Genomic DNA, 13728 nt, shown 5'->3' with positions numbered 1-13728 from the left:
AGTTTCTTTTGCATTTATTTCTGCCCTAATTTTTAAGATTTCTTTCCTTCTACTAGCCCTGGGGTTCTTCATTTCTTCCTTCTCTAGTTGCTTTCGGTGTAGAGTTAGGTTATTTATTTGGCTTTTTTCTTGTTTCTTGAGGTAGGCCTGTAATGCTATGAATCTTCCCCTTAGCACTGCTTTTACAGTGTCCCATAGGTTTTGGGTTGTTGTGTTTTCATTTTCATTCATTTCTATGCATATTTTGATTTCTTTTTTGATTTCTTCTATGATTTGTTGGTTATTCAGAAGTGTGTTGCTTAGCCTCCATGTGTTTGAATTTTTAATAATTTTTTTCCTGTAATTGAGATCTAATCTTACTGCACTGTGGTCAGAAAAGATGACTGGAATGATTTCAGTTTTTTTGAATTTACCAAGACTAGATTTATGGCCCAGGATGTGATCTATTCTGCAGAAGGTTCTGTGTGCACTTGAGAAAAACGTGAAGTTGATTGTTTTGGGGTGAAATGTCCTATAGATGTCAATTAGGTCTAGCTGGTCCATTGTGTCCTTTAAAATTTGTGTTTCCTTGTTAATTTTCTGTTTAGTTGATCTATCCATAGTTGTGAGTGGGGTATTAAAGTCTCCTACTATTATTGTGTTACTATTAATTTCCTCTTTCATACTCGTTAGCGTTTGCCTTACATATTGCAGTGCTCCTATGTTGGGTGCATATATATTTATAATTGTTGTATCTTCTTCTTGGATTGATCCTTTGATCATTATGTAGTGTCCATCTTTGTCTCTTTTCACAGCCTTTATTTGAAAGTCTATTTTATCTGATATGAGTATTGCGACTCCTGCTTTCTTTTGGTCTCCATTTGTGTGGAATATTTTTTTCCAGCCCTTCACTTTTAGTCTGTATGTGTCCCTTGTTTTGAGGTGGGTGTCTTGTAGACAGCATATATAGGGGTTTTGCTTTTGTATCCATTCAGCCAGCCTTTGTCTTTTGGTTGGGGCATTCAACCCACTTACATTTAAGGTAATTATTGATAGGTATGGTCCCGTTGACATTTATTTTGTTGTTTGGGGTTCACGTTTATACCACCTTTCTGTGTTTCCTGTCTAGAGAAGATCCTTTAGTATTTGTTGAAGAGCTGGTTTGGTGGTGCTGAATTCACTCAGCTTTTGCTTGTCTGTAAAGCTTTTGAGTTCTCCTTCATATCTGAATGAGATCCTTGCTGGGTAGAGTAATCTAGGTTGTAGGTTATTCTCTTTCATTACTTTAAGTATGTCCTGCCATTCCCTTCTGGCCTGAAGGGTTTCTATTGATAGATCAGCTGTTATCCTTATGGGAATCCCTTTGTGTGTTATTCGTTGTTTCTCCCTTGCTGCTTTTAATATTTGTTCTTTGTGTTTGATCTTTGTTAATTTGATTAATATGTGTCTTGGGGTATTTCACCTTGGGTTTATCCTGTTTGGGACTCTCTGGGTTTCTTGGACTTGGTTGGCTATTTCCTTCCCCATTTTAGGGAAGTTTTCAGCTATTATCTCCTCGAGTAACTTCTCATGGCCTTTCTTTTTGTCTTCTTCTTCTGGGACTCCTATGATTCGAATGTTGGGGCGTTTCACATTGTCCCAGAGGTCCCTGAGGTTGTCCTCATTTCTTTTGATTCTTTTTCTTTTTTCCTCTCTGCTTCATTTATTTCCACCATTTTATCTTCTAACTCACTTATCCTATCTTCTGTCTCTGTTATTGTACTCATGATTCCCTCCAGAGTGTTTTTGATCTCATTTATTTCATTATTAATTTTTAATTGACTTTTTAAAATTTCTTCTAGGTCCTTGTTAAACATTTCTTGCATCTTCTCAATCTTTGTCTCCAGGCTATTTATTTGTAACTCCATTTTGTTTTCAAGATTTTGGATCATTTTTATTATCATTATTCTAAATTCTTTTTCAGGTAGATTCCCTATTTCCTCCTCTTTTGTTTGATTTGGTGGGCTTTTTTTCATGTTCCTTTACCTGTTGGGTATTTCTCTGCCTTTTCATCTTATTTAGATTGCTGTGTCTGGAGTGGGCTTTCTGTATTCTTGTGGTCTGTGGTTCCTTTTTATTGTGGAGGTTTCACCCAGTGGGTGGGGTTGGACGATTACTTTGTCAAGGTTTCCTGGTTAGGGAAGCTTGTGTTAGCGTTCTGGTGCGTGGAATTGGAATTTCTTCTCTCTGGAGTGCAATGGAGTGTCCAGTAATGAGTTTTGCGATGGGTCTATGTGTTAGGTGTGACTTTGTACAGCCTGTATGTTGACACTCAGGTCTATGTTCCTGCGTTGCTAAAGAATTTGCGTGGTATGTCTTGTACTGGAGCTTATTGGCTCTTGGGTGGCGGTTGGTTTTGGTGTAGGTATGGAGTCTTCTGGATGGTCTCTTATTCCTTAATATTCTGTGTAGTCAGGAGTTTTGTGGTTTTCTCAGGTTTTGGGCTTAAGTTTCCTGCCTCTGGATTTCAGTTATATTCTTCCAATAGTCTCAAGACTTCTCCAACTATACAGCACTGATAATAAAACTTCTAGGTTAATGGTGAAAAGATTCTACACCATGAGAGATAACCAGAGAGGTTCACAGAGTTACATGAAGAATAGGAGAGGGAGGAAGGAGATAGAGGTGAGCAGGAGGAGAAAAAGGGGACTCAAGAGGAGAGAGACAGATCTATGCAGTTATCTGTTCCCAAAGTGTTCTCCATAGCCCAGACACCCAGAAAGATTCACAGAGTTGGATTGGGAAGAGAAGGGGAAAGAAGGAAATAGAGGTGTTCTGAGGTAGAAAACAGAGAGTCAAAAGTGGGAGAGTAATCACCACACTCCTGAATAGAAATGGGAACTGAATATTGGATTCTTAAATGTCCAAAATTTATATCACATACTGAAAAACAAAGATTAAAAATCTAGTGTAGAGGTTAGACTCTTTGAAATACAATATTTAAAAACAAAAACAAAAAAAAATTTAGAAATGGATATGAAGTTTGGTTTTAAAATAGGGTTTCTCTCTCTCTTTTTTTTTTTGGCAAGGTTATAGTGAAATGAAAATGAAAATTAAGGAATAATAGAAGAGTATTAGAGGACTTTAAAAGGAAATAGGAGAGAAAAACAGGAAAAAGAAAAAAAAAGAAAAAAATTTTTTCCCTAATTAAAAAAATCTTAAAAATATATGAAAATGAAAGTTGAGGAGTAATGGGGGAGTAATAGGGAATTTTAAAAGAAAATAAAAGAGAAAAAATAAAAAATTTAAAAAAAGGAAAGAAAAAAAATTTTTTTTTTAAATTAAAAAAAATATATATACATATATATCTAGGAATTTCTCTGGAGTTGTTGCGGTCAGTGTAGGTTCAGTTCAATTTCAGATAGCTCCTGTTTCCAGCTTACACTTCTCGATATCTATAGGCCCCTTCCGGTGTAGTCGGTGTTACCTTCAGGGATTTAATCTGTTGCACCGGTCCTTTCTGAAGCGGTTCCCTTTGTTTATTTGGCTTCTGTTTGCCGTCTCTTCGGTGTCTAATTTCCGCCCTGACACAGGCAGGCGGAGGTGATCTCTTATTTAGGTTTTCTAGTTCAGTTCAGTCCTGCTACGGGGAGGGCGGGGCGCTGCAGACAGATACCGCTCCGTGTGGATAGCACTCAGCGTGTTCCGGCCACACTGGGTTTGCCCCGCTCACGGGTGTCTGTGCTTTCCCCGTCTACACTGCTCAGGCTCCCGGCTGCTCTATATGGAGCGGGCCCTGCGTTGAGTGCGGTTCGTTTTCTGGTACTCCACAAGAGCGCGGAGTCGGTTGCGCCTGCGTTTTGTGCCTTCCCCGGCCTGAGCGGTTCAGGCAGCCAGAGGCTTGGGCGCACTCTCCCCGGATGCGGCCCACCTTTTCCCTCCGCGTTCAGCAGCCCAGGCAGCCAGAGTCTTGGGCGCACTCTCCCCGGGTACGGCGCGCTTTTTCCCTCCGCGGCCCCAGTGCGTGCCGCCAGTCGGGTCTCAGGAAGTCTTTAGATAGGAACCGGGGGCCTGTTTGCGGTGTGGGAGGGGGTGGCTTCTCAGGGGCTGAGTTTGCCCTTTTCCCCTCCCCCCTGCCTTCTACCTCCAGCGGGGATGGGCTGGCTCTTCTCTGGAGTTTCTCAGTCCCTTTGTTTTGCGAACCGCCAGCAGTGTGTTTGGGCTGGTTAATTTTGACCCTTGCTATTCCACAGTTTAAAAAAGCTCCCTCCGATTGCTCTCAGGGTCTTCGGGCCAGTCCTTACCCTAAGCAATGCCGCCCGCTCCTCTCCGTTCCGCCCCCGCTTGTTGCTGGTGGGTACGGGCGTCTGGGGTACTTTTCTGCTGGGAGTTGCTTTTAGGCACATAGTCTGTGGGGCTTGTTTAATTTTTTCTCCCAGTTAGATTGCCAAAAACCTCCCCCAGTCCTGCCAGTGCTAGGGTTTCCTGGTGATTGGAAACTTCCTCTATTAAGACTCCCTTCCTGGGACGGGTCTCCGTCCGTAGCTCTTTTGACTCCCTTTTTATCTTTTATATTTTGTCCTACCTCCCTTCGAAGACAATGGGCTGCTTTTCTGGACGCCTGATGTCCTCTGCTAGTGATCAGAAGTTGTTTTGTGAAATTTGCTCAGGGTTCAAATGTTCTTTCGATGAATTTGTAGGGGAGCCACCATCTTGGCTCCTCCTTCCCAACTGTTGTCTTAACTGTAAGTTGTTTTCCCCTGAGAGCCTGGATATTCATCTGGGGTTACAGCCCTGGCTGTCTCTTGAGGTACTGCGATACAAGACTGAAAGAAGTCAACTCACGCTTCATCTTTAGTGTGTATGTGCTCAATTGGTTCTGCCTTTTTGCAACCCCATGTACTGTAGCCAGGGTCCTACTTCCTTGTAATTTTCCAGGCCAGAATACTGGAGTGGGTTGCTGATTCCTACTCCGTGTCATCATTAGAAGGGACCATGGATTACAAACCAGGGATAAGAATGTTTGAAAACAACTGGTCTTTGTTTTTCTGTCCTATTGATGAGTAAGTATTCTGTCTACTGAGAATACAGAAACAAGTGCCTTACTGAAATTGGGTGCCAGCATCAGCCACTGGAATTTGATATAAAACATTTATCTGGGCTATGGCTACAGCTTTTACATGTCATGAAATTTTAGACCTAAGAGACATCTTAGAAACAATGTAATCTAACCCACGTATTTCCCAGATAGGAATTCAAGAAAGTTATTCTGTTTAAGCTACACTTTCATGCTTTTTTTTTTTTTTTGTTACTCAATTTTGTGCTGTCTGCTTGCCTAAAAAGGAACAGTCATATTACTTTCTGGTGATTGGGGTAAAGATGAGACATAAAGTGGTCTAATTTCCCATCTTTACAGATAATGAGATCTGAAAAGATTAAATGATTTGTCAGATTCAGAAGATTAGTGTGAGGGCCTGACCCTAACTTTCTTCTGGACTTGTATTCTAGGGCACTTTCTATTGCAATGGGGTTTCGATTAAATTCTTAGGTGATTAGAAAGCAGTAATTACCAGTAATCTAGAATCTTCCATTGTATTTCAGCAAAAGTAATGTGAAATACTTAAGAAAGTTGACAGAGGTCTTTGGGCCAATTGTACTTTTAAAAATATATTTTGAAAATTTAAATATACATAAAAATAAAAATGATAGTATAATGAATTTCCATGTGCCAGATTCAATCATTATCATCATTTTACCTCACTTGCTTAATCCATTCTTTTTTTTTCCTTTTTGCTGATTTATTTTGAAACAAATCCCAAATGTTGCTATTTTAAGTTGGCATATATGACTATGCTTTGCTAAAAATGGACTTAAAAATCATGAAACTGTTATCACCACTAACAACATTGACAGTTCCTTGGTATAGTCTAATACAGTCAATATTTATAACTCTCCAACTGTTTCAAAGGTATCTTTTAATATTTGATTTATTTAATTAAAGAACTCACAAGATTCACATTCTGCATTTGATTACATCTAGAGTAGTTCCATACCCTCCTTGCCCTTGATTTATTGAAAAAAAAAAATGGGTGCTTTAACCGTTAGAATTTTCCATATTCTGGATTTGTCTATCTGCTTCCTGTTGGTGACTTTTAATTGTTACTCCACCCACTGTATTTCCTAAAATTGAAGTAAGCATTCAAGGCTTGAAGAGATTTGGGTTCAAGTTGATTAGCAAACGTTAGTGGTCTTCGGGTGCTTCATGGACAGCATATGGTGTTAGTGTCTAGTTAATCATACTTTTGTGATGCTGACATGATATAATTACCTAGAAACTTTTCACCTGGCCATTTCATCTACTGGTAGAAGCATTTTCATTGGGCAAAGTTGCAGTTTTCTAATTTTCTTTTAGCTTTTATTAACTGGGTGTTTTCTATGGAGAAGAACATTCTGTCATCAACTCTTTTGTACAAAGAAAGCAGGGAAAATGCCTAATTCTTTTCTTTCTACTGTCAATTTTCAAAATAAGGACATGTTCTAAATACAATAGTGACCAACTAGATTTTTGCTTGTGTGTTTTGTTTTGTTTTTTTCATTTTTGTTGCTGTTGTTTTTAGTGATAGAATGAATTCATGAATTCTAATTAATTAACAGTGGTCACTGTTTTTAATATGTTCTCATATTTTTCCAGTGGGACTCTTGCTTATATTTGCTCCTGTTTGTTCTTCTGTTTGTTTGTTTCTTCTGTTTGTTATTGCTTCCTGTTTGTTTATATTTGCTTCTGACATATCCCATTAGTCTCTGATTGCCTCCTTGCTTGCTGGCATAACTTGTCACAAACCCATTTAATGCATTTTTTCTCCAAATCTGGAATCCGAATTCTGCCATAGGCTTTGGATTCCATACTGGGAAATGCTACTTAGAGACCAAAATGCGGGCACTAGGGGTACTCTTGTTTTTGGGTGGTCACTGCCTGTCCTATAGATCTTTGCAGTTACAGAGCTAAGGAATATACATTTTGAACAGAAAAAAACCAATCATGCAATAATACTGATTTGTCTGTACTCAATATCAATATTCAATTCAAATTTAATATCAGGGAATTTTAGTTTTAACTTTTTAAAATTTAAATTCTTTTATACCAATTTTAGTTCATAATAATATTGACACCATTATTTGACTTTATGGAAAAATGTGGATCACAAAAAACTGGAAGATTCTTAAAGAGATTGGAGTGCCAGAACACCTTACCTGCCTACTGAAAAACCTGTGTGCAACTCAAGAAGAAACAGTGAGAACCAGACATGGAACAGTGGACTGATTCCAAATTGGGAAAGGAGTACATCAAGGGTATATTGTCACCCTCCTTATTTAACTTATATGGAGGGTATATCATGAGAATTGTTGGGCTGGATGAATCACAGATATGCAGATGCTACCACCCTAAAGGCAGAAAACAAAGAGGAATTAAAGAGCCTCTTGGTGAAGAGGAGAGCAAAAAAGCTGGCTTAAAACTCAACGTTCAAAAAAGAAGATCATGGTATCCAGTCCCATCACTTCATGGCAAATAGAGGGGAAAAAAGTAGAAACAGTGAAGAATTTTATTTTCTTGGTTTCCCAAATGACTGTGCATAGTGACTCCTGCCAGGAAATTAAGATGCTTGCTCCTTGGAAGAAAAGATAGGAAAAACCTAGACAGCATATTAAAAAGCAGAGACATTACTTTGCCAACAAAGTTCTATATAGTCAAAGCTATGGTTTTTCTAGTAGTCATGTATGGATGTGAGAGTTGGACAATAAAGAAGGCTGAGTGCTAAAAAATTGATGTTCAAATTCTGGTGCTGGAGAAGACTTGAGAGTCCCTTGGACAGCAAGGAGATCAAATCAGTCAGTTCTAAAGGAAATCAGTCCTGAATATTCATTGGAGAAGCTGATGCTGAAGCTGAAGCTCCAATCCGTTGACCACCTGATGTGAAGAGCCAACTCACTGTAAAAGGCCCTGATGCTGGGAAAGATTGAGGACAGGAGGAGAGGGGGATGACCAAGGAGTAGATGGTTGGATGGCAGCATCGGTTCAATGGATATGAGTTTGAATCAACTCCCAAAGATAGAAAAGGACAGGGAAGCCTGGTGTGTATAGTCCACGGGGTCGCAAAGAGTTGGACACAACTTAGTGAGTGAGCAACAACATAAATATTTGTGTGTATTTGTATATGTATAAACTATACACTTCCCTGGTGGCTCAGATGGTTAAGTGTCTGCCTACAATGTGGGAGACCCGGGTTCGATCCCTGGGTGGGGAAGATCCTCTGGAGAAGGAAATGGCAACCCACTCCAATACTCTTGTCTGAAAAACCCCATGGGAGGAGCCTGGTAAGTTACAGTCCATGGGTCACAAAGAGTTGGATACAACTGAGCGACTTCACTTCAGGCTAGTTTCAAATTAGTAATACTAACATTTATAATAAATACTGAATTGAATATAAGATTTATTTGAAGCTCTGTTTGTAATTAGAACTCATTTCACTTAAGGGGCTTCCCCAGTGGCTCAACAATAGTCTGCCTGAGATGCTGGTGATCCAGAAGATGTGGGTTTGATCCCTGGAAGAGGAAATGGCAACCTGCTCCAGTATTCTTGCCTGAAAAATCCCACAGACAGAGGATCCTAGTGGGCTACAGTCCAAAGGGCCGCAAAGAGTTGGACACAACTGAGTGACTAAGTACATGCACACACCACTTAAGATACACTCTCAAAATATTCAAAAGTCACTATATCTATAATTATAAATAAATAGATCTATTTTTTATATTATAATGTTGTTAATTTGATATTGACAGGTCCAGTTGTTTACATTTGTCTTAAGTTTGGAGGCAAAGTGTGATCTTTAGAATAGCTGCTTCACTGTTACTTGTGGGCTTATTACAAATGCAGACTTTTGGGCCCCATGTCAGAACTTTGAAATCAGAGACTTTGGGAATCAGGCTCTGAAGGTTATTTTTATGTACACTAAAATCTGAGAACCACTGATCTGTTGATAACTCTTCTTATTAGTTTTTTTTCCCAAATATAATACATTTGTATATATATTAACAATCTCTTTTCTTATCTAAATGTTAGTAGGATATATGTACTGTTCTGTATCTTGCCATTGGAAAAATACACTTTGCATATAAGTCATTTTGTGTTTTTTTTAACCAGGATTTTTTGATGGTAGAGTCCTAGAACTGAATTTGCTATGTAGATTGCTGGTAATTTATTTTTTAAGATATTGTCAAATTTCTTTTACTAGGAGCTGTATTCTCTTCAGCTGTTTCCTGAAATAACCTTCCCAGCAGAATATGTTGTCAGATTTTTGGATGTTTGACAATCAGATATATGAAGAGTTGTAGCTCGTTGTGGTTTTCATTTACATTTCCCTGAATAAGAGCAAGTTTGAGCATCTTTGTGTACATTTAAGTGCCATTTTCATTTCTTCTTTTGTGAACGTCTGCTCATATATTTTGGCATGTTCCTATCAGATTGTAGTTTTGTTTCTTCTCAGTTTGTAGGAAGGATGAATATATTAAGATTATTAACATTTTAAAGCAAATATTTTTCTCGGTTCATCATTTATCGTTCAGCTTCGTGTTGTTTTTGTGTCATGCCAGTATTTTAAGGGAAACTGAATTAGATTGATCAATATTTATCTCATAGGTTTTAGTTTTTGAATTAGTAATTTATCTTCAGATCTGATTATAAGGCAACTTTCCCCTGTTTTATTTTCATGTGTTTTTAGTTTATACATTTAAATTTTGATTCATTTGGAATGTATTCCAGTATAAAGTACTGACCTGATTTTACTTAAGTCTTAGTTCAGTTCAGTTCAGTTGCTCAGTCATGTCTGACTCTTTGCGACCCCATGAACCGCAGCATGCCAGGCCTCCCTGTCCATCACCAACTCCCAGAGTCCACCCAAACCATGTCCATTGAGTTGGTGATGCCATCCAACCATCTCATCCTTTGTCATCCCCTTCTCCTCCTGGCTTCAATCTTTCCCAGTATCAGGGTCTTTTCAAATGAGTCACTTCTTTGCATCAGATGGCCAAAGTATTGGAGTTTCAGCTTCAACATCAGTCCTTTCAATGAATATTCGGCACTGATTTCCTTTAGGATGGACTGGTTGGATCTCCTTGCAGTCCAAGGGACTCTCAAGAGTCTTCTCCAACACCACAGTTCAAAAGCATCAATTCTTCGGTGCTCAGCTTTCTTTATAGTCCAACTCTCACATCCATACATGACCACTGGAAAAACCTCTAGTTGTCTTATTAACTATAATAACCTTTTCCCTCAGTAATTTGAAATAGTCCCTATTGCTAGGTTTTGCTCTTTTTCCCCCAGTTCATTCTTGACATTTGTCAATTCTCATTTTTCTATCCTTCCATATTTTTTGCTGCACAACTTCTGCCCATAAAGAATTTTACAGTTCTTTTATTCTCTCAATCAGAAAACTCTTTATGGAGTTACCCCTTACCAAGCTAACAGCAAGTTCAGAGTGGTTGATTCTCCTCACTGTTTTATCAAAGCTGAATCTAGGGATTGTTTAGGGTTTGAAGATGGTGGGGGGTTTGGCTCTGGGCCCAGGATGCTTGACATCATCATTGTGGCTCCTCTGGATTCAGGATACTCCTGTTAAGAATTAGCTCAGTTTAGGCACTTTGCTTTGGGTGGCCTTAGAGGTGTTTCTTAGAGCATTCTGCTCCAGTGGCTAAGAATCTTACTAAAACCTTTGTGTCACACCACAGCACAGCTCAACAAGACATCACACAGCATTTGGAGATGCTTCACTCCACAGACTTCATCCCTTTGTCTGCCTCAGACTCAAGACGGGAGGAATTAAATCCACACCTTTCTCTCAGATTTGGCCATTTTCACTTTTGTTGCCCAAGTCTCTTGCCTTCTTATCACATTTGCCCCTCTCTGAGACCATTAACTTCACAATTTTCAGTGCAGTAGAAACACATTTTTGTTCTTTTGTGTGAATGTTTTAAAGGGTATTTTATATCTTTAGGCCTTTAGAAACATATTGTCTTCCCTTTTATGGGAAGGGGATTAGAGCTTGGAAAAGTAGATGCAAGCTCTATTTAACACTTTACTAACACTCTGTGATGTGGTTTTTCACTCATTTATGCTTACCTTATTTTAATATAAATAGTTAATGAACCTAATTGTTGAAGGATATATTTGGGTGAAGGACACAATAAATGGCATGATAATTAAAATATAAAAAATAGGACTTCCTCATTGGCTCAGTGGTAAAGAATATGCAGTGGTAAAGAATACAGCTACAGTGCAGGAGCCACAAGAGATGCGGGTTTGATCCCTGGGTCAGAAAGATCTCCTGGATGAAGGAATGGCATCTCACTCCAGTATTCTTGCCTGGAGAACTCCATGGACAGAGGAGCCTGGTGGGCTACAGTCATGGGATCACAAAGAACTGGACACGACTGAAAGACTAACATTTCCACTTTCACAATAAAAATAATTATTTTGCAACTTTTAAACCAAAGATGCTTGCCAGCTTGGTCCTACTAGAAAGCAGACATCAAGATCAGTGTAGAGACACATTGGAGGAAATGCCTTGAAGGATAAAGGAGGGGTAAGCTTTCATACTACACAGGTGTTACACCTGTGAAAGAGCAAAGGAAGGGGAAGACTGGATAGGAAGATACTCAGATTTCAGTGCAGTTGTGAAACACTCTTGGCTGAGTTTATGGGAAATACCCAAGCAGATATTTCCTGTTAGAGGAATCTCGCATGAGGAAGTAATGGTTCTGTATCTCTGTCATGCACAGTCCTTGGCAGGGGAGAAGCCAAGGGCAACATTAATCATGAATCCAGTGAAGGAGGTGGTGCATTGCAGGGTGTGGCAGCTGGAGGCTGTCAATCAGCTATGTTCCCTTGCAGCAGGTGCTCTTGAAGGGACATGTGACTATCTCCATGGCTGCCTTGATGTCTACTTGAGATACTGAGCCAGTTTCAAAGAAATATTTCTGCTGTGAAGTTCTTATTTTAAAGCAGTTTGACAAAGTCTCCTTCATGAGGGGGAGAAGAATCCTAACATTAAATAATGGACAGCTTTTTGTTGTTGGATATTCCTAAAATGTCTACTAAGAATTTAAATATTATTTTAATTTAGAGAATGTGAAAGGAAGTAAAAATAAGATTTTATTATTTACCACTCTAATAATCATAGGATGTCTAAACATACCATTAGATGATGCTGTTCCTTTAGTCCTGTCATTTTTTTAAAGGTAAACATCGCTGACTCAGTGGACATGACTTTGAGTAAACTCAAGGAAATGGTGAAAGACAGGGAGGCCTGGTGTGCTGCAATTCATGGGGTCGCAGAGTCGGACACGACTTAGTGACTGAACAACAACAAAGTTGTTTACATGTTAGCACTTAGTGAAGAGACCAAAATTGCTAGCTGGATATACCTATTTCTGATTAGTTTGTCCTTTAGACCCTTTTGATTTTGATCTGCAACCAATTTGTTTTCAACTGAATCACTTGCTTCCAAAAGGACTAGAGAAACTCCTGGCCTGGAAATTGGAATCAGATCATCTGTGGTCTAATACTTCTTTGTTACCATGTAGCTGTGTGACCTTGTGGAAATTACTTTACCCCCTTGGGCTTTAGTTTCCAAATCTGTAAAATGAGTTTATTAGATTAGATAATCTCCAGGCTTCATCTAGGGTATGAAATTTTGTGGTTGAAGGTGGAGGTTACAGTTAAAATGTTTCTGTATTTATTATCAAAAGTGAAAAGCTGTATTTAGGATATGTGTGGAAAGCACATATATAGGAAAACACAATTTAAAGAAATCTTCCAGGCTGAAATGAGAGATTACTTTCCACAAGATAAAGTTTAATAGAGTGGATTTTTTTGTTTTTTTAAAGTAAATTGTTTAAGATAGCTTTAGATTTACAGAATTGCTGTGAAGATAGTATAGAGTGCTTATTTATTTTTGCTTTACAGAATTTTAGAAATATTGGTGAAAATCAATGCTGAGTGGATGGTATTAGTGATGAAAGGGGGCAGGGAAGGAACCAGTGGGGTGGATGGTAGAGAGGCTGGACTTTACATTTTATGTGAAAAGAATTTAGGCATATTCTGTGATGTGATCCTGATATATGTGACCTTCCAAAAAAGAAAAAATCCAACCCTAATAAATGCTCAACTATTAATACAGTAACAGAGACTCATCATCCAGAATAAGGGAAGCAACAGTCATACTCTAACTTAGCTATATCTTATCTGAAGTTCTGGGTTTTGTTTTCAAAGGGACACTGAAATATTTGTAGGTGATCCAAAGAAGAGGGAGCAGGATGATGAGAGATATGGAAATTATGTAAGAGGAGAGACTGAATGAGCTGAAGTGGTTTGGTATGAACAAGAGAGGACTTAGCAGGGATCTGCAACCAATTAACTTTTTTTTTTTCTTTTGATGACCAATTACTTTTTAAATTAAATTTATTTTCAAAATTAGGTAAACTATTCATATAATTAAAAAATCAAAAATGATGTAAAACATAATGTAGTGCATCTACTCTTACTTCTATTCCTCCCTCTCCCCGTCCTGTTTAGGTGTGATTTTTTTTATTACTTTTTTGGAATCCTTTCATTGTTTCTAAAGAATGCAATACCAGTAAATGCACATATACAAGGGAATCAAACTTTACATGTTATTTTGCACCCTGATTTTTTTTTTTTGCTTGATAATATATTTT

At 38.5% G+C, this 13728-nt stretch overlaps 1 protein-coding gene across 2 annotated transcripts in view; it reads right to left on the bottom strand.

Moving 5' to 3' along the window:
• Window positions 1-13728, bottom strand: part of STEAP4 (STEAP4 metalloreductase) — a 67216-nt gene that overhangs the window by 16300 nt on the left and 37188 nt on the right. Inside the window, exon 5 of one of the 2 annotated variants that reach the window (XM_070467422.1) lies at window positions 7537-10624. The exons of the other annotated variant lie outside the window; for it this stretch is intronic. Within the exon in view, the coding sequence (XP_070323523.1) occupies window positions 10505-10624 (120 nt within the window). The 3' untranslated portion in view covers window positions 7537-10504. Of the gene's footprint in view, window positions 1-7536; window positions 10625-13728 lie in introns of those variants that run through there. 2 annotated transcript variants of the gene reach the window in all.

The sequence above is a fragment of the Odocoileus virginianus genome, chromosome 1 (assembly GCF_023699985.2).
Source record: "Odocoileus virginianus isolate 20LAN1187 ecotype Illinois chromosome 1, Ovbor_1.2, whole genome shotgun sequence".
Classification (NCBI taxonomy): domain Eukaryota; kingdom Metazoa; phylum Chordata; class Mammalia; order Artiodactyla; family Cervidae; genus Odocoileus; species Odocoileus virginianus.
Note: the sequence above shows the minus strand (reverse complement) of the source record. Positions and strands in the feature narration are given on the sequence as shown.